This window comes from Mustela lutreola, chromosome 5, assembly GCF_030435805.1.
Source record: "Mustela lutreola isolate mMusLut2 chromosome 5, mMusLut2.pri, whole genome shotgun sequence".
NCBI lineage: Eukaryota > Metazoa > Chordata > Mammalia > Carnivora > Mustelidae > Mustela > Mustela lutreola.
In genome coordinates, this window is record NC_081294.1 from 79,644,837 (window position 1) to 79,666,088 (window position 21,252).

At 40.1% G+C, this 21,252-nt stretch overlaps 1 protein-coding gene across 1 annotated transcript in view; it reads left to right on the plus strand.

Moving 5' to 3' along the window:
- The window catches only part of NDFIP1 (Nedd4 family interacting protein 1), a 56,284-nt gene that overhangs the window by 15,539 nt on the left and 19,493 nt on the right, over positions 1–21,252 (plus strand). Inside the window, exon 2 of the mRNA XM_059174910.1 lies at positions 18,669–18,756. Coding sequence (XP_059030893.1) covers positions 18,669–18,756 — 88 coding nt within the window. The remainder of the gene's footprint in view (positions 1–18,668; positions 18,757–21,252) is intronic.

Here is a 21,252-nt window from a genome sequence, read left to right on the forward strand (position 1 = left end):
AGACTTTGTACATTGAAGACTTTTTTTTTTAATTTTTTATTTTTTTATTAACATATAATGTATTATTAGCCCCAGGGGTTCAGGTCTGTGAATCACCAGGTTTACACACTTCACAGCAGTTACCATAGTGAAGACTCTTATGTTACCTTCTCACTTAGACTTTTGGTCCAGAAACATTTTCCTTTAGAATTTTGAAGGCATTTACTCCGTTGCCTTCTGAGTTACACTGTTGTGCTCTTAGAACATGAAGCCAGTTTTGATGTCTGATTCTTCAGATGGGGTCTGCTTTTTGTAGCTCTCTGTCTCATACTCTTGGAAGTTTTTAGGAGCTTCTTTTTGTCCCTGCTACTATTCTACATTTCACTGTGTTGTATCTTGAGATTACTTTCATCCATTGTGCCAGGCATTCAGAGAGTCCTTTTGGTCTGGACACCCATATCCGTCAGTTCTAGTAAATTTAAAAAGGTTTTGTTTCCAGGTGCCTGGGCGGCACAGTGGGTTAAGTCTCTGTCTTTGGCTCAGGTCACGATCCTGGGGTCCTGGGATCAAACCCCGCATCAGGCATCTGTTTTCTCCCCTTCTCCTGCCTGCCTGCCTGCCTGCCTACTTGTGATCTCTGTCTGTCAAATAAATAAATAAAATCTTTTAAAAAAAAAGTTTTTATTTTCATACTATGGAAATAGTATGAAATGGATAATGAATGGATAAAGAAGGTGTGGTGTACACACACAGTGCAGTATTACTCAAACATCAAAAAGAGTGAAATCTTGCCATTTGCGAAGACATCAATGGAACTAGAGTGTATTATGCTAAGCGAAATAAGTCAATCAGAGAAAGACAGATACTGTATGATTTCACTCATATGTGGAGTTTAAGAAATTAAAGAGATGAACATATGTGGGGAGGAGAGAGAAATTTTAAGTGGTTCCTTTTTTTTTTTTGAAACGATAAGAGACTTTTAATGATAATAAGAGAACAAACTGAGGGGTGACGGAGGTAAGTGAAGGGAGGGATGGACATTAGGAGGGCACTTATGAGAACTACGGTTGTTATATGTAAGTGATGAATCACTCATTTCTACTCCTGAAACCAACATTGCACTATATATTAACTAACTGGAGCTTAAATAAAATTTTGAAAAGAAAAAAATTAAAAGTTTTTGTTTGATTTTTCTCTGCTTTTTTTTTTTTTTTCCTCTTTGGATCTAGTACCTACTTGTACTGATTCTTTAAAATGTTTTTTAGCCTCATATTTTTCATCTCTTTTTTTTTTCTACTTTCTATGAGATTTCTCAATTTTAAAATTTTTTAAAAAAACATTTATTTATTTACATAATCTCTGCCTAACGGGGACTCAAATTTATGACCCCGAGATTAAGATTTCTGTGCTCTTCCCACTGAGCCAGCCAGGCGCTCTGAGATTTCTCAGTATTAGATTCTAGCTCTTTGATAAAAGTTTAATCTGTTAGTTTTAATGTTCAAAAACTCTAATCTCCCCTTCTCTTTTTTTCTTTATAACACACCATCCTTGTTTCATGGTTCTGATGTTTTTCTCTCTTCTCTGAAATTATTGAAAACTTTTTCCTTTCTTCTAAGTTTTCATCCTCCTGCCTACTTGTTTCCTCCACATTGCATCTATTCTCTTTGTTTTGGTCTTTTGCGACTGTTAGAAATAGTATGAAAGCTTTCATTAGGTGTGTGGTGGTCTTCACCTGCTTGGTTCAGAGTGCATAATCAGTAAAGTAGTTCAGAAGCTCAGTATACTTGATGGAGTTTCTTGTTGAACCTGACTAGGCTGTTGCTTTGAGTGACAGTGTCTTTAGGTCTCTTCTCTTGGGTTGCTCCATTTCCCCCACAGAATAGGCCTGGCTGCTGGTAAGAAGGGAGCTGAATGGGAGGAAGAAGGCTGGGAGATCTCAAAATGGAGTATATAAACCTCTCTCTCTCTCTTTTTAAAAAAGATTTTATTTATTTATTGGACCGAGAGAGCCAGAGAGTACAAACCAGGGGGTAAATGGCAGAGGGAGAAGCAGCCCCTCCTCCACTGAGGGAGGGAGCCTGATGTGGGTTAAATGCGGGGCTGGATCATGATCTGAGCTGAAGGCAGATAATTAACCAACTGAGCCACCCAGGCAGGTCAGTCATGTACAATCTTTCAGTCTTTTTTTTTTAAGATTTTATTTATTTGACAGACAGAGATCACAAGTAGGCAGAGAGGCAGGCAGCAGGGGGTTAGGGGGGTGGCCTGCTGAGCAGAGAGCGTGATGTGGGGCTCATTCCAGGACCCTGGGATCATGACCTGAGCCGAAGGCAGAGGCTTTACCCCACTGAGCCACCCAGGTGCCCCGATAAACCTCTCTCTTAATCACTTGTTTCTGATATGCTACCCTTTCTCCTAAACTCCGTGTCTCCAGCCCAAAACTCTGTTTTACACTCTCCAGATAAGAAATCTCTAGTCTTCTGATGGGGATCTTAGGAGCTGTGTGTTTCTGGCTACATCAGCAACCTTTCTGCTTTTAAATCTCATTGTCATTCTTACTTCACCAGTACCTGCTGCTACCACTTGAGCCTTTTGAAGATATAGGGCAAAACAGGTTGCTTTTCTGCTTTCTGGTTCAGGCTTCAGTTTTCTTGGGTCAACTGTGGTAGTTGACACCTGTCATCCTGCTCCAGGCTTTCAGGATTTTACTGCTGCTTCCTGTCCTGGTGCTTGGCTCTGTAGTTTTTTGCCTTAAAATTAAAAACCTGGGTGCTTGGTCAGTTAAGCATCTACCTTTTGCTCAGGTCATGATCCCAGAGTCCCCGGATCTGGTCACATATGGGGGGGGTGCGGGGGGGGGTCCCTGCTTAGTGGGGAGTCTGTTTCTCCCTCTATCCCCTCCCCTGCTCTGGGGCTTGGTCTCTCTCTCATTCACTTGCTCTCAAATAAATAAATAAAATCTGAAAAACAAAAAACCCCGTACTGACATTTATGGTTTAAGATGGCTTTGGAAGGGATAAGAAGTAATTGTGTGTGTTTAATCTTTAAGTGAAGAATTAAAATTGCATTTAATTCTTTTGGTTGCCTTTTCTTTGGTAAACTACAGACTTAGGTTAAACACACCAGTCACCTTTACTGTTGAGTCCTTTATCCGATACCAGGCATGGCCTTACTTGTTCCAGTGAGTGATGTTAAATTAATCTAGCAGTTAAACACTTGTATAATGGAACATTCTGTGATGGTGAGATGGAGGGAAAGATATGAGATGCTTAATGTATCTCTCTTTCTTAGCTCACATTGTTCTTGAGGGAGAAGGGGACTTCATGATCAAATCTAAGTTAAGGCAGATTCACTTGAATACCTTTTCCCGTCCATAATCTCTGCCGTAGTTTGCTCTACCCCGGGCCTAATAATAATATAGTAATAAGCAGGCATAGCTTTTGGAACTTCTCAGCCTGAGGGAGCTGTGGTTGCTCATGAGGCTAGCAGAGCCAAGCAGGCTGTAGTTTGTGCTCGTTCCTGGCTTCTAGGCACGTCTTTCACTTTTAGTATCTGGACATTGACTTTACTGGGTTTTTAATGTAGACTGTGCCATTTCTTGGATGTACTATTTGGTTGTTATTATTTATTTATTTTTAACTTTTTTTTTCCTTTAAGATTTTATTTCTTGGGGCGCCTGGGTGGCTCAGTGGGTAAAGCCGCTGCCTTCGGCTCAGGTCATGATCTCAGGGTCCTGGGATCGAGTCCCACATCGGGCTCTCTGCTCAGCAGGGAGCCTGCTTCCTCCTCTTTCTCTGCCTGCCTCTCTGCCTACTTGTGATCTCTCTCTGTCAAATAAATAAAATCTTTAAAAAAGAAAAAAAGAAGATTTTATTTCTCCATTTGAGAGAGAAAGAGAGCATGGCAGGGTGGGGGCATTACAGAGGGAGAGGGAGAAGCAGATTCTCCACTGAACAGGGAGTCCAACCCAGGGCTTGATTCCAGGACCCCAGGACAATGGGACCATGACCCAAGCCAAAGGGAGACACGCAACCAACTAAACCACCCAGGTACCCCCATTTGGTTGTTTTTAGAAGAAAAGAAAACATTCAAGGAATTACGGTGTGATTAAAATACTAATTTTCCGAGGCGCCTGGGTGGCTCAGTGGATTAAAGCCTCTGCCTTTGGCTCAGGTTATGATCCCAGTGACCTGGAATGGAGCCCCACATCGGGCTCTCTGCTCAGCAGGGAGCCTGCTTCCTCCTCTCTGCCTGCCTCTCTGCCTACTTGTATCTCTGTCAAATAAATAAATAAAATCTTTAAAAAAGACACTAATTTTCCTTCATATGTACCAGCTTTATTGAACAACTATTTATACCTAGTGTACTATGCTAAGTGTTATTGGTTGAATACTAAATGTTAAATGTTTGTTGTTTCGCAGGAGATAAAGGTTGAAGATGTCTGTTTCTCATTTGTGCTTTTTTTTTTTTTTTAAGATTTTATTTATTTATTTGTCGGAGAGAGAGAGAGCACAGGCAGACAGAATAGCAGGCAGAGTGTCAGGCAGAGTCAGAGGGAGAAGCAGGCTCCCTGCCGAGCAAGGAGCCCAATGTGGAACTCCATCCCAGTACACTTAGGGATCTTGACCTGAGCTGAAGGCAGCTGCTTAACCAACTGAGCCACCCAGGCGTCCCTCCTTTGTGCTTCTTAAGCTTTTGTTGCCATTTATTTGACAATTGGTAATGATAGAATCATAATGTTCTTTTAATTTTTGTTATGAAATACATGATATATACACAAGGAATACATGTAATACATAAGTTTATAAAGCCTGCTCATAAATCAAGTAACTATGAGTTTATAATCAGGTCACAGCAGTCTTCTGAAAGTTGGTTTTTATGGGGGGGGTGGTTTCTCACCCCTCCTTGCTTTCAGACCAGTCAGTAAGAAAGAGTAAGCTTTGTTTCTGTTGCTTTGTAAAGCCTAGTTTCTCATCCGTTTTCTTCATGTTGATGTATTCTTGGTGTTAAGTAGTCCTAGGGATGCCACCTGCTGCTAATGCTCACTCATGGACCCTCATCACTGTCCCACAGAGTCGGCACTTATCTGCATGGGGCTACATGTCTTGCCTGTACAGGGATTTGATGATTTGTAAAGTTAGGTAAATACTCGAGGTAAGTGTGAACTGGTAGGTTAAGACGGCATTAAGATAAGCCACCCGTTTCTTCAGGTAGATTTCTGTTAAAGCTACACCTCCGTGCCTGCTTGAGTCAGCACATGCTAATAAGGTAACCTGCTGGGCCACTCACTGTTGTGTGTTGAGGTGAAGACAGTGATGCAGCATGCAAACGTCCCTGTGTGTCACCAATACTCTTCCAGTCTCCTTTTCTCCTCTTCCTGAATTGTTAGTGAAGTGTAATTTATGTACAGAACCAACAAAAATCATAGATGCGCAGCTTAGTGAATATTCAAAAGTTGGACATGTACTTCTGACTAGTACCCAGGTCAAGAAACAAAATGACCAGCACTCAGAAAAGCCTCCTTCACCTGCCCTTCCAGTTACGCCTTCCCCAGGGTAACCACTGACTGGCATATGAGGTTCATCTAGCTTTGATCTTTGTATAAATATAATCATACAGTGAATGCTCTTGTTTCTGGCTTCTTCTGCTCAGCATTTTTTTGGTGAGATTCACCCATGCATTGTATGTTGTTGTAGTTTATTTATTCACATTGCTGTGTAGTAATCTATCATATGGAGATACCACAAAATTAGTTATTCATTCTGCTGTTATTGATGGGCATTTAGGTAGTTTCCAGTTTAATTAATAGTTTTGCTTTAAACATCCTGGTGTGTCTTTTGGTGAACATGTGTTTCTGTTGGATATGTAACTAGAATGGAATTGTGGGGCCATAGAGTATTTATAAATTCATCTTTAATAAATGCTGAGCAGTTTTCTAAAGTGATTGTACATGGGGCACCTGGGTGGCTCATTTGTTAAGCGTCTGCCTTCGGCCCAGGTCATGGTCCCAGGGTCCTAGGATTGAGCCCCACATTGGGCTCCCTGCTTGGCAGGAGGTTTCCTTCTCCCTCTCCCACTCCCCCTGCTTGTGCTCCTTCTCTTGCTATATCCCTCTGTCAACTAAATGAATAAAATCTTTAAAAAAATAAAGTGGTTGCAGAAATTTACAATTCCAGTTTGAGAGTTCTTGTCATTATATACCTTCATCAGCATTTGGTATTTTCTGCTTTTAAAATATCATCTGTGGTTTTAGTTTGCATCTCCGTGCTGACTAATGAAATGGAACCCTTTTTAATAAGTTTATTGGCCATCTGGTAACTTGTGAAATATCTATTCAGGTCTTCTGCCTATGTTTTAGTCTGGTGGTTTCCTTTTTCTTTTTTTCCCCTTCTTCCTTACTGTTTTTTTTTTTTTTTTTAAAGAAGTTCTTTATATATGCTGGTTATGAGTCTTTAGTCTGAAAAATATATCTTTTCTCCACTCTGGGGAAAGTTCATTCTCTTAATGGTGTCGGAGTTCTTAATATGAGAAGCACATGTTGGTGGACATCTTCATGTCCTTAGACATAAAACAGCTAACCATAAAGAAAGAAACTGATAGTCTACTTTTTTTTTAAGATTTTATTTATTTGTCAGAGAGAGCAGAAGTACAGAGAGCTGCAGGCAGAGGGGAGAAGCAGGCTCCCCGCTGAGCAAGAAGTCCCATATGGGGGGGTAGCTAGGTGGCTCAGTGGGTTGAGGCCTCTGCCTTAGGCTCGGGTGGTGATCCCAGCATCCTGGGATAAGCTCCACATCGGGCTCTCTGCTCAGCAGGGAGCCTGCTTCCCCCTCTCTCTGCCTGCCTCTCTGCCTACTTATGATCTCTCTCGGTCAGATGAAAAAAAAAAAAAAATCTTTAAAAAAAGAAGTCCAAAGTGGGACTGGATCCCAGAATCCTGGTGACCTGAGCCAAAGGCAGCGCTTAACCGACTGAGCCACCCAGGCATCCCTGATAGTCTCCTTTTGAAGAACAGCAGTAAGATGGATATCTCCTACTTCTGTAGGAAATTGCTGATAAAAATATGCTGTCCCCTGTGATGACCCAAGCACGAAGATAATCATAGGGTAGAGAATATTGACATACACAAAACAAGTATAGCTTGAAGAAACCAGGTACTGTACCTAAGAAACGACTTCTGTTGTTATTTTAGTATAATGAGATAGAAGAATAGTGCTTCTGTCAACAGATTTAATGAAACAGTTATTTTGTCCTTGTTGACAGATCTTGATCTTAATAATTTTACATAAAGCAACATTTAATAAATATCAAATTAACTTTTTAATATCCAAAATCATTAGCCTAAATAGTATTATTATGGCTTCTGCTAACAACCAGTCTTCTAGTTGATGGAAAAAATGGAAATGTTCTTTCAAGAGCATTAAAGGAAAAATAATCAAAAATTGACATCATGCTGGCATGCGTTAGTGCCTGATAAAATTTTTTTGAATGAAATACTCAAATTTCTGACTATCTCTGAGAAAAGTTGTGGGCTATGGCAGAAGAAAAAGCAATGGAGAGAATGGAAAGCTTGAATCACAATATATTTACATTTGATTATACTCCTCTAGGTCACATATCTAATTAATAGTGTTTACATTTTATTTATTTATTTATTTATTTAAGTTTAGGGGCACCTGGGTGGCTCAGTCAGTTCGGCACCTGCCTTCGGCTCAGGTCATGATCCTAGGGTCCTGGGATCAAGTCCCACATCGGGCTCCTTGCTTGGCAGGGAGCCTGCTTCTCCTTCTGCCTGTTGTTCCCCCTGCTTGTACTCTCTCCCTCTCTCTCTGATAATAAATAAAATCTCTAAAAAAAAAAAAAAAAGTTTAAGTAATCTCTATACCCATTGTGTGGCTCAAACTCACAACCCTGACTGAGATCAAGAGTCTCATACTCTTATGAACTGAGCCAGCCAGGTGTCCCAGTTGTGTTTACAGTTTAAGTACTCCGTGTGGTTTAGCTGTTTTCAGAAAAGTTGTACAAATCAAACTATTCTAAATATATTACTAGATAGACATGTAGGTTTTTGTTTTTTGGGGTTGTTTTTGTTTTTGAGAGAAAGAGGAAGAGTGTGAAAGCATGAGCAATGAGAGAGAGAATCTCAAGCAGACTCCACACTGAGCGTGAAGCCCAATGTGGGGCTTGATCCCATGATGCTGAGGTCACCACCTGAGCTGGAACCAAGAGTTGGTCACTTAACCAACTGAGCCACCCAGGCACCCTGATAGGCATGTAGTTTTACTTTTTTTATTTTTATTTTTTTAAAGATTTTGTTTATTTACCTGACAAACAGAGATCACAAGTAGGCAGAGAGGCAGGCAGAGAGAGAGAGAAGGGTTGAAGCAGGCTCCCCGCCAAGCAGAGAGCCCAACGTGGGGCTCGATCCCAGCACCCTGGGACCATGACCTGAGCCGAAGGCAGTGGCCCAACCAACTGAGCCACCCAGGCACCCGGCATGTAGTTTTAATAATAACTTGGGATTGGACTGATTTAAAAGGGTTGAGTTCTTTTGTAATTTTAATATTACCTTATATACTTGTTCTACAAGTTAGGATTTGGGGAGACATATGTATGTGTGTTATACATATCCTTAATGTGTGTATCTTAATAGATACATTTTTATATATACACATGTATATGTATTAAGTATATGTGTATGTGTAAAATCTTAGTAGAGGCTAGAACTGTTCTTTATGCCAAGTCTGGAAATTGGACTTGTTCTTGAAGTCTAAAAGAATCGTAGCCCATGTTCTGTTGGGACAACTTCCTTTTTTTTAAATTCCCCAGAAAGCATTGCTTAATATAGCATTTTAAGTGGTGAATAATTAGGAGGTTGTTTTGCTTCCATGTTGGTATTTTATAGTATTAACGTATCTTAGATGAATACAACATACAGGGTTTTGTTTTGTTTTTTTAAAAAAAAACACCACAAGCAATATTTACCACTCTTGTATTTAAATTATGGACTAGATTTTATATATATAAATTATTTAAAAGTGAGTCTGTCTAGCTACTATTTTTATGTTTATTCTCTGAACAAAAGATAAATGGTTTCTACCATCCTGTTAAAAGGTGGCAGAACAAGCCAAGTGCTTACTGTTCATTTCAACTTGTCTTTGCTAGGACTTTAAATTACTTCTCCAAGTAGGCCCTAGAGCTCTGAAGTCTGAGTTTTCTTAAGGAATCACGAAGTGGAGAAGAGGTAGGACTCACTCAGAATGTTACTGAGGACATGGATTGGTTAGTAAATAGTTGCTGCTTCTCAAAAGGTACGTTCAGAGGCAGAAAGACCTATCTGAAAACGTTGCATGATTACCCCTCTTATTTCCCCAATCTTTATAAAATTATGAAACCTAGGGAGGGTGGGGGGGCTTATCATTAACTTTGAAGGCTCTTGGTTATGGATTTTGATGAAGTTAAGTACTAGAAAACACTAGGCATCATTTACTTGACGCTGTCTTGGTGAAGCTGTCAGTGGTGGAAATACTTGAACATAGTGCATGGATCCCTGGGAGTTGGCAGGTTGATGACAGTTTTCTGGTCCCACCCAAAAATCTCACAGTGCTGCTCTCATAGCCATGGTTGGGTCATTTAGTTTATCTGTGGTGGAGTGATTTCTCTGAGCACCTTGGCTTAGGAAAATTGAAGTTGGAGATGAGTGGCTACTATCTTGCCTTCCTCTTCTCTCTCTGGATGGTATTCCTTGTTACTTGGATCTCAGGTGAAGAAGTAAGAAAACACATCAGGTTGGTAATCATAGTTTATAGCATTTACTCTCATTTCTAAGGATTAAAATAAATACTGCAAGTATTTTTCTCCTTCCAAACCAAATTTTATTCATCAATTGTGTTTATGTGTTTAACTGTGGTAACCACAAAAATCTTGAAAAAGCTTTATAAACTGATGGCCTTTTCTAAGGGGATTTGCTGTGTATTAGAGTTTTCTTTTCATCTGTTACTGCATTGACTTTTTAAGGCATTATTCTGATTTCTTTTGTTTTGGTGAATTTTGACTTTTAATCGTGTTTTCATTTTAGTATTAAGAGGATTTGCATTTAATTTTTTCTTCTGACAGGAGACATATTGTTGGGGAAAGCCTAATTCTGGTGGTTTATTTTAAAAATTATCTTTAGGGAAGCTTTTGAAGTAGAAAAATTTAAATTAATATGCTATGCTCAGCTTTTAAAATAGGTCGTTAGCCAAACTGTTTTGATTTCTGGATCCTAATATTCTTCTCATCAGTAGGGGAGAATATGAAGGATTTTTTTTTTTTTTACTGGAATTAGTTTGCAATTCAGTGTGTTATTTTTCCTTATTTTTGTCCATTTGCAAGTAGTGTTCCAAGTTAAGCCCTAAGGATACTGGTGGGATGAAGACCATTCTCTCACATTAAGGGGCATAGACATTGATTTAGCAAGAGAATGATGATTTGGAGCAGTAAATTTTCGGGGTTCCCACCCCCCATAAAAATGCTTTAAAGGTAACATCTTGCACAGTGTGCAACGTCACAATAGGAACATGAGCAAGTGTGCACAGAGACATGGCTAAAGAGCTCACACAGCTTCTGTGCTTTACTGGCTAGCAGCTCTAGGCCACCTCTTTCTCTGCCTCCTGCTCAGACTCACCCTCCTCCTTGGCTGTGGTGTCCTGGTCCTGCTGGTAGTCAGACACCAGGTCATTTTTGTTGCTCTCAGCCTTGGTAAATTCCATCTCGTCCATGCCTTGCCCGTGTACCAGTGCAGAGAGGGCTTGCACCAGAGCTTGGCTGTGAACTGCTCTGAGATATGCTTGAACAGCTCCTGAGTGGCCGTGCTATTGCTGATGAAGGTGGCAGACATTCTCGTGGGGTGGGATGTCCCAGCTGATTCTTCTGTGGTTGGGGATCCACTCCACCAAGTTGCTGCTCTTCTTGTTTGGGATGTTAAAAATTATCTGTTCATCCACCTTCATGGAGCCCTCGGACCCTGGGGCCACAGTCAGGGAGTGGCTGTGGCAGGGGTCACAGACTGCCATCTTGTTCTTGGCATCAGATATCTGCTGGGTGAGGTCTGGCACCGTCAGGGCCTAGTACTGTGGCTGCCTCCACTGGTCATGGGGGTGAAGCTGGGCATGAAGAAGTGCAGGTGAGGAAAGAGAACCATGTTGACAGCTAGCGTGAACAGGTCAGCATTGAGCTGGCCAGGAAAGCCCAGGCAGGTGGTGACCCCATTCATGATGGCTGACACCAGGCAGTTGAGGTCCCGATTGGTGGGTGTGGTCGATTTTAGGGTTCTGAAGCAGATGTTATAGGGGTCTCATTATCAATGCAGTAGGTTTCATCTGTGCTTTTTTTTTTTACCAGCTGTTGGACTGGGAGGGTGACCTTGTAGGGTTCTACCACTGAATGTGTTCATGATCCTGTCTCAGTGCTCCTCCGAGATCTTGCGGATGGGGAGGGTACCCATCCCAGACCCAGGCCCTCAACCCAGGGATGGGTTCGCTGGAAGCCTTGTACTCAGTCACAGCTTTCAGCTTCCTTCTTCATTATATCCAGCACCCAGGCAACCAGCCCTGTACCTTCTGTGTAGTGTGCCTTGGCCCAGGTGTTCCCAGCATCACTTTGACGTAAGACAAAGTTGTCTGGACTGAAGATTTGCCCAGAGGGTCCCAGTGCACAGTCTGTGGTGCCCAGCTCCAGGCCCACGAGCACAGCGTGTGAAGTGTACTTGCCACCATTGGCCTGGTGGTAGTACAGATTTATCCACTCCAGCTGCAGGTCGATGTTGTGGTGGTAAGTGCCTGTAATGTCACTGCCCTGCTAGTCTGATGACCTCCCAGAACTTGGTGATGATCTGGTTGTTGCATTGGCGGGCCTGGTGGTGGTGGCGTCCTGCCACTGCCAAGGGTGGAAGGATACACTGACACAAGAGCCCAGGAGTGGATATGCAGAGTGCTCTTCCATTTGTTTGTTTGAGTTTTTTGGTGTGTTGTTTGTTTTTTGAAGTAGGCTCCGCGCCCACCATGGAGCCCAACACAGGGCCTGAACTGGAGATCCTGAGATCAAGACCGGAGATGAGATCAAGAGTCCCACACCTGGGGCGCCTGGGTGGCTCAGTGGGTTAAAGCCTCTGCCTTTGGCTTGGGTCATGATCCCAGGGTCTTGGGATTGAGCCCCACGTCGGGCTCTCTGCTCGGCGGAGAGCCTGCTTTCCACCCACCCTCCGCCCCGCCTCTGCCTGCCTCTCTGCCTACTTGTGATCTCTATCTGTCAAATAAATTAAAAAAAAAAAAAAGGAATCCCACACCTGACTAAGCACTACCCAGGTGCCTCTCTTCAGTTTCATTTTAACTAAAATTCACATAATCTAGGTTTATGTTTTCAAAATTAGAAAATGCTTTTTTTGAGATATAATTCACATACCATGAAATTCACCCTTTTAAAAAAGTGCTAATTTAGTAATTAGCAATTTAGTAATTTTTACTGTAGTAATTTTTACTGTATTCATGAGGTTTGGAACCATTACTACTATATTAACGGCGGAACATTTTTATTACCCCAAAAGAAACCCGGACCCTTTAGCAGTCAGTTACTCTCTCCTCCTCCCTTCCCCAGCACCTGGCGACTACCCGTCTTTCTGTATCTCTTGGATTTGCTGTTTCTGGTTATTTTATATAAATGGAATCATAAAATATATGGTCTTTTGTGACTGGGTTCTTTCACTTAGCATATTGCTTTCAAGCTTCATCTACAATGGAGTATGTATTGGTACTTCATTCCCCCCCCTTTTTTTTATAGAATGGATTATTCTTAGCCATCCTTTTGTATGGTTATACCATATTTTGTTTATCCATTCATCAGTTGATGAACATTTTGACTATTATAAGTAATGTTGCCATGAACATTTGCATGCAAGTTTTTCCATGAAACTATGTTTTCACTTCTCTCGAATATATACTTAGGAGTGGAATTGCTGGATCTTTTTATAACTCTCTGTTTAACTTGTTTTTGAGAAACTGCCAAACTTTTCCGCAGTCGCAATCTTATATTCCTGCTGGCAGTGTGTGAGAGTTCCAATTTCTCTGCATACTCAAAAACATACTCCTTTTTAATTTTCTTATGGCCATATTAGAGGGTTTGAAGTGATATCTCTTGGTTTGATTTTGCCTTTCTGCTGTGACTGCTGATGTTGAACATCTTGTGTATGCTGCCCATTTGTATATCTTCTTTAGAGAAATGTCTATTAAAATTCTTCACCCATTTTTATTTTTAAGATTTTTAAAATTTATTTGAGGAGCAAGCAAGAGAGAGAGCACAGAGTGAGAGGGAAAAACAGACTCCCCACTGAGCAGGGAGCCTGCCACAGCCTCGATCCCAGGACCCTGAGATCATGACCTGAGTGGAAGGCAGACCCTTAACTGACTGAGCCACCCAGGTGCCCCTCTTGCCCATTTTTAAAAAAAAATTTTTTTTAAAAAGATTATTTATTTATTTGTCAGAGAGAGAGAACAAGAAAGAGAGAGAGAGCAAGCACACGCACAAGCAGGCAGAGTGGCAGGCCGAGGCAGAGAGAGAAGCAGGAGCCTGATGTAGGACTCAATCCCAGGACCCTGGGATCATGACCTGAGCCGAAGGCAGCGGCTTAACTGACTGAGCCACCCAGGCATCCCTGCCCTTTTTAAATTAGATTTTTTTTTTAATTGGTGAGTTTCTCTCTGTCAGAATTATTTACCTTATTTTAAATGTCATCCTCTAATTAAAAGCAATATAGTAGAGAATTGTCCTTGAATGTAAAGAATTTGGTGATGTTAGAATAACACAATTTATATTCAGTATACAATTAAAAACCTTCAGGTTATATACAATAGAAAATATACAGTTCTCAGGGCATCTAGGTGGTTGAGTTGTTTAAGTGCCTGCCTTTGGCTCAGGTCTTGATCCTAGGGTCTTGGAATTGAGCCCTGCGTCAGGCTCTGTGCTCAGTGGGGAGCCTGCTTCTCCCTCTTCCTCTCCCTCTCCCTCTGCCTGCTGTTCCCTCTGCTTGTGCCCCCTCTCTCTCTCTGTCAAATAAATAAAGTCTTAAAAAAAAAAAAAGCCCCATATAATAAAGGTTACTATTTAAAAAAAAAGAAAAGAAAATACACAGTCCTCACAGACTGGTTATTTCTGAATGAGAGTAAAATGCACACTTGGTTGTTAACCTAAGGAAATGTGTGTGTTTACTTTCTGGTAATTATACTGTCTCATTTGGTGGGATTTAAAGAGTATACAGAAGTAGTGGGTTGGTAATGAGAGGTTTAAAAATTGCATTATAAGGTAAAAGATTTAGGATTTAACTCTAAAATTGTAAGTGGTAAATAACATTTAAAGCAAGAGTTCAGGCATCTATCCAGGATTTTTTTGAGACTTACTGTTAATAACTAAAGAAGGGATTTAAAATTTACATGATCTCCAGCTGTTTAAATGGGACCCAACCAAGAAAAAAAATGAATGGTGTGAATACTTGTAACTTTATGGATTTATTGGATAGTTCAGCATTATTTTCCACATGCTTGTTGTGTTTGTGTGAATTATGAGGTATGTTTTGGTACCTCTTGTCATGTATAACGCTTTATGGATTTTTTGTTTGTTCTCCCACTCTTAGTAAATAGAATCCAAGAATGACTTTTAAGAGCCTTAGGTCCTGCCATCCAACAGTTGTAAATGTTAGCCCTTAATTTAGGCCTAATCCTAGTCCTGGCTCTGTTCTTGATTAAAAACAGCTCATTTCCAAATGGAAGACCATCTTTAGAACTACTTAGGACAGAGGAGTGATGAGGCCTTCTTGCTGGGGTGGGAACTCAAAGTTAAGAATTTAAACCTGCAGGGTATAAGTGTCCTTAAACTTCCTAAAATCTAGTTTGCTTTTATTAGAACTAGAACTATGTATGATTTCTGTATGGGAGATTCATTAAACTGTTATTTAGGTAAAACATCATGTATTTGATTCTAATAGCAACAGTGTTGATAGGACACAGAGGAATGTAGTAAGGAGTAACATCCTTTATTTTAGATGTGCTGTCTTTCACTGGCTAAATCTAGAGGACAAGACTTATTAACATCTGTTTGTAGGTAAATAATAATAATAAAAAAAAATTGGAAGTGATCAAGGCCAAGAGGTACCATAGCAGATTGTGATATGCAAAGTGGAAAAGTGGGAGGGTTTTAGGGTTCTTCTAGAGAGCCGTGACGGGGTCTACTTCGAGTGTAGAGTGGAACATCAGTAATCAGGAAAGTAGGGGTGAAAGCACGGTGGGGGTGTGGTGAAGAGAAAGGTCAGACAGATTTTCAGATGATTGGGTTATTCCTATTTCAGGGATGGAGACCTGGGTAATTTTAGGTGATTTTATACTAAACTCAGTACTTTATATGGCATGCATGGTTAATTGTGTAATTAATTACTATTTTGAAAAAAAATCCCATTTAAATCTTACTTAGAGATAAGTGAAGTTGATCAGAATGGTTAAGAGAAGTTAAATGGCAGAAAAGAAATCAGTCCCCAGTGGGTATTTATTATGTCGTAGATAAAATCAAAGGATTCTCCCCACCTACCACAGCTAAGACCACAGCAGGGAGAGAGCAGCAGTTCTCACCTCTTTCCATCCCTGCCTCTCACACTGTCCCCTACAGCCAGGATTCTGTAACAGGTTGGACTCATGCTCCCACCGACCTTCTTGACAGGAGAGGCTGGGCATCTTTCCAACACCAGCCCCAAAGTGACAATGGTCCTATTTCTCTGAGAGAGTCTCAGGAGAGAGCCTGAGCCTCAGAGATGTGGCAGGAGGACTGCACAGGAAAGATTCCCAGGGACAGAAAAGGGAACATTGAAATTACATTTTGAATTCAAGTAACCAACTTTATAACCTTAGAGATAGATATGTCCCACTGTAGTTCTGATGTGCATTTCTGCCAGCCCCCTGCCCCCAGCCTTGTTAATGAGTACCTGATTTGTTTGGTGGGCAAAGCCAAATTAATGGCCATAGATGGCCCCCAAGTATAAAAAGATGTATGCTTAGGGGTGGTGGTCACTAGATACTTGCTGCAGGTAGTGCTTCTTTCTTTTTTCCCCCACCTGGTAGTATTTTATTTCAACACATTTCTTGGTGGAGCCTAAACTTATAACCAGCATGTAGAAAATAGGGAATTGTTGGGAAGCCTGTAAAGTGAGGTCCTGGGATCATCCCAGTATGTGGAACCTCCAGAATCATAGTGGGTGTTGTTGTTGTTGTTTTTAAATCATCTTTGTTTTTGTTTTCAGTTAGAAATAGTACATGATTCTAAAGTGTTAAAGTTTAATGAAGGGAAAAAACTTGACCTGGAAATGTTTTTTCCCTCACCAAAGAAAAAATGGGGGTTTCTGAGACAGTTGGAATTTCTTGCTTTGTTATCTCTTACCTTGGCGTGGGATGATCAAATTGCACATCTCCAGGTTGCTAGGAGACAGGCAACCTATCTCATAGATGCTGGCACATAAGACCTCTTTATTCTCTGGACTTCGGTATTTCTCAGAATTGTCACACTTCCTTTCTAAACCCTAAATTATGCAGAGGTAACATGATTATTTGACCAAGCTCAGGAAATCTAAAATGGGTCAAAAATTCCAGGCTGGTTTAAAGAACATGACTGACTGCAGTATATTGAGGTAGGATTCTTACAAAGTCCGTATTTGCCTTTGTTTTTTCTGCTAACTCTTCTGTGACATTCTCAGAGCACAAGAGTGGTTAGGTGGGAGTAGGCTGAGAACACCCTGTCTAGAGCTTCTTATAATGTTGAAAGAATTACAAGTGAACCATGGCTCCAGGAAGTCGATTTAAATAATTAACTGCTTTGGTGTCCCAGGAACATGTGGCTTTACTATAGCTATTTTGCACTATATGCCTCTTTAAGAGGAAATTTATCTTAGGTTACAATACAGTTCTTTTGGGAGTGCCCTAAGTTTAGCATTAGAGTTCTAGGGTTCGGAAAAATGTGCTCAGGTGGTAGATGTTGATGATAATTTGGCACAAGAATTCCTTTGAAATTTGGTATATTGCAGTGTTCATCAGAAAAGTTTTGTTGGTTTCTGATTTTGAATAGCATAGGGATAGAGACTGAGATGGTTAATTAAAAATTTAAGGAATTAGGGAGCTCTGCTTCATGTTACAGGAAGTCTAGCTCTCTGTCTTCCTGTCTCAGTTCAAGATAGAGTTGTCTGTAGCAGTAAGTTTAAGGGAGGTATGTATTTTACAAGCGGCTCTTGTGGCTCTGTGTATTATGATGGCATATGGCAGGACCCAGACCCCCAAGTTATTTATGTCGATAAATACTCTTATTACTTTACAGATGGACTCCCATTCTCAGCCAATTAACCTTTTTTTTTTCTTTTTACAGATTTTATTAACTTGACAGAGATCACAAGTAGGCAGAGCAGCAGGCTGGGGTGGGGTGGGGTGGGTGGGAAGCGGCCTCCCTGCTGAGCAGAGAGCACGCAGGGCTCCATCCCAGGACCCCAGGACCACGACCTGAGCCGAAGGCAGGGGCCCAACCCCCTAAGCCACCCAGACACCCCCCAATTAACCTTTTTAAATGAGCCGTAGTTAATTGTCACACTAGAAAAGTTAAATCAGATCTTTTTGTTCTGTGAAGATGAGTTGGGTAGACTATACAGACTGGCAGTCGCAGAAAGACGCACTTTTCAGTGTGAGTTATTTAAAGTGGGGCTGTAGATTTGACGGAGAAATGGCTGAGATAGGGAAGAGGGAGATTTGTTAACAGAGGTTATATATGTAGAATTATGTTGAATTTTATGTTTTTGTAAGTGTCTCAGTTATTTAAGATTCAATTTCCCTGCAAACTAAATATAGTGGCACACCTTGGTTTGTTATGATTTATCTTTAACAGATTATAATGGGATTATTTTTCCAACTTAAAAAGTTATACAAGTGCTAAATGTTCACTAAAAAAAAATTCAAATACACATATAAACAAAATAAAATTCCCTATGATTGTATCAGCTAGAGTAACTGTAGATGTCTCTCATTCTAGACCTTCACATATCGGTCTATCACAACCAGAATATATTATACATACTATTTGGTAAATTTTGCTTTTTTCGTGTAACAATACAGCATAAATATCTGTTTAAGTCATCTCATTTTCTTTATTTTCATTTTTATGGATGCTTAGTGATCCTTTGTGAGATGAACTATAATTTCTTTAATAAGTCCCCTGTGGGTAGAATTTAGGTTGTTTCTATTTTTTGCTGCAGTAACTTTTATATCTACTTTTTTTTTTTTTTTTAAGATTTATTTATTTATTTGACAGAGATCACAAGTAGGCAGAGAGGCAGGCAGAGAGAAGGAGGAAGCAGGCTCCCTGCTGAGCAGAGAGCCCGATGCGGGACTCGATCCCAGGACCCTGAGATCATGACCTGAGCCGAAGGCAGCGGCTTAACCCACTGAGCCACCCAGGCGCCCCTTTGCCTCTATTTCTTTAGGATAAATTCCTGAGAGCAGAATACTGTGTAAAGCAGTTACACATTTTAAGCCTTTTGAAACATGTTACCAAATAATTTTCCAGAAGGGCTCTTCTAGTTTTCAGGTCTTCTCTGTCTAATCGGCCTTATACTTGGATTAAAATGTGGAATGTTTATTTAGTTGCAGAATGAGGAAGAGCCTGGAGAGCCAGAACAGGCTGTAGGCGATGCCCCTCCACCTTACAGCAGCATCTCTGCAGAGAGTGCAGGTAGGTAACTGGGCAAGGGAACTCTTAGACTCTCGAAATGCACTTGGCCAGAGGCTGGGCCAGCATGTGTTTACTTGTGTCTTTGTCTTTGCTTTAGCTTTCCCTAGGAAGTCTTTGATTTTTTTTGTAGTTTATTGCCAAAAGTGAAAAAAAAAAAAAAAAAAAAAAAACCATGTTACTATTCTGAAAAACACTTAAAACTCCATTTCATTGTGTGTGTGTGTTTTTTTTTAATGGAACTCAATTTCATTCCAACAGAATATAAAGGAAGAAATTCAACAACCAGGTGATCATCTGATTTTTATTCATTCTGTAGCTTCCTAATTGTTTTGTTCTTTGTGATTCTAGTGCCTACGACCTGGGACCTGGAACTTAGTACATTTGATTTCTTTTGTGCTAGTAAATTCTTAATAAAAAAAGGCTGGAAATCTCTCAGCTCTTTCATGGTGTTCCTCATAGTTTAAGCCCTCCTTTAACAGTCTTTCATCTTCACATCTTATGCCAGACTGTCTTTTACATTTTCACATGTTTATGTAGAAGGGATGGGGAAGAGAAAGAAAAAATATCAACAGTTGAGATCTTTGGGTAGCTTCAAGCTGCCTGATGAGCAGCACTGCTTTAGTTGCTGAAAATTGACTGGTTGTGATGGGCCATCTTCCATTTTCTCTAAAGGAGAAGTGTGGCAGAGTGTCAAGTATATGGCTCATGGTGCTTCCACTGAACCCAACCTCCTCCCAGCGTAGATAAGCAAGTTGAAAACACCATTTATCCCAGACACAGGCTCAGAATCCTTTTCAATACAGCACTGGGGGTGGCTATTGTCAGTTGATGTGGGATTAAATTTGTTGGTCCCTGTTGGTCTCTGCCATTATAATGAAGAAGAACATGGGTCAGAAAGGTTTTTGCCTCCACTCTGACTTCAACCTTTGAACCCTGTCTCCTTGTATTAATTTTATTTAAAAGCCTCTAAAACTAGTACTTTTTAAGGAAAGCTCTAAAATGGCCTTACCCACTCCTTGTTGTTAAATTAACATTGCTTATTTTTTTTTAGATAAATGCTGACCGTAGGTACCAGTTAGTCCATTTATGAGAAATGTGGTTAGAAACAAAAAGACACATGCATATTGGTAGGGAAAAAAAGCACAAATTATTTTGCATATAACTATTTTAATTAGTGGTATATTAAGTTGAACAGTCTAAGAAGTATTGGGCTTTTTGATTGTTCTGAATGTATTACATAAACTTGAAAGATTGTCATTAGACTTTTGATTGAAACTTAAAAGTATATGAGTCTCTATATTGATGGATCCCATTTAAGAAATCTTTTGAAATAGGGAAATACACATATTGATTTTCTTCAACTTAAGATAGTGGTAGGTATCAGTTTTATTCATGTATTCAGAATTAATGGCAGTGGGCTAATTTATATTGTACATTTCAAGTTGTAATGACTTAGTTTGATTTGATGAAAAATAAAGAGACTTGATAGAAAATGATGCATTGGTTTGTACCATGTATATACACATGTGTATACATGTATGTAAAATAGCAATTTGACTTGGAAGAAACCAAATTCTTTAATTTGGATTAGGTGGCCTCTTTAGTTTCAGTAACACATTTTCGTATATTTTCTAAAAGCTGTGGTATTTTATTTTTCACGTTTAGATTTCTATTCCATCTGGTATTTTTTTTTTTTTTTTCTGTGTACTGTAAGGTAGTGGTCAAGATCAATTTGTTTTTCTGTATGGATAGCTAGTTCTTACATTACCATTTATTGAAAACACTGTTCTTTCTCCACTGCTTCACAGTGTCTTTATTTTTTTTTAAGATTTTATTTATTTATTTGATAGACAGAGATCACAAGTAGGCAGAGAGGCAGGCAGAGAGAGAGAGAGAGGAGGAGGAAACAGGCTCCCTGCTGAGTAGAGAGCTGGATGTGGGGCGTGAGGTCCTGGGATCATGACCCGAGTTGAAAGCAGAGGCTTTAACCCACTGAGCCACCCAGGCGCCCCCACAGTGTCACCTTTATTGTAAATCAGGTGGCCATATATGAGTGGATCTGTTTCTGGTTTCAGTATACTGTTCTTTGGTCTATTTATTTATCTTTATGCCCATCCCCTACCGCTTTAATTATATCTGGTAATATAGGTCATTCAGACCTTTTGTTCTTCAAGATTGCTTTGGGTTTTTTTGGCCTTTGCATTTCCATATACATTTTACAATTAGCTTGTCAGTTTCTGTAAAATGTAACAAAACAAACAAAAACTGGAATTGTAGTTGAAATTGTCCTGAATCTAGGGATCAGTTTGAAGAGAATTAACATCTTTATAATACTGCTTCCAGTTTGTAAACATGACATATCTCTCCATCTAATTAAGATCTTCTTTAATCCACTCAGTAGTTTTTTGTGGGTTTCAATATTGGGGACATGCATATTTATTACTGGATTTATTCCTCATCCTGTTATAAAAAATGATCCATATATAATTTTATTTT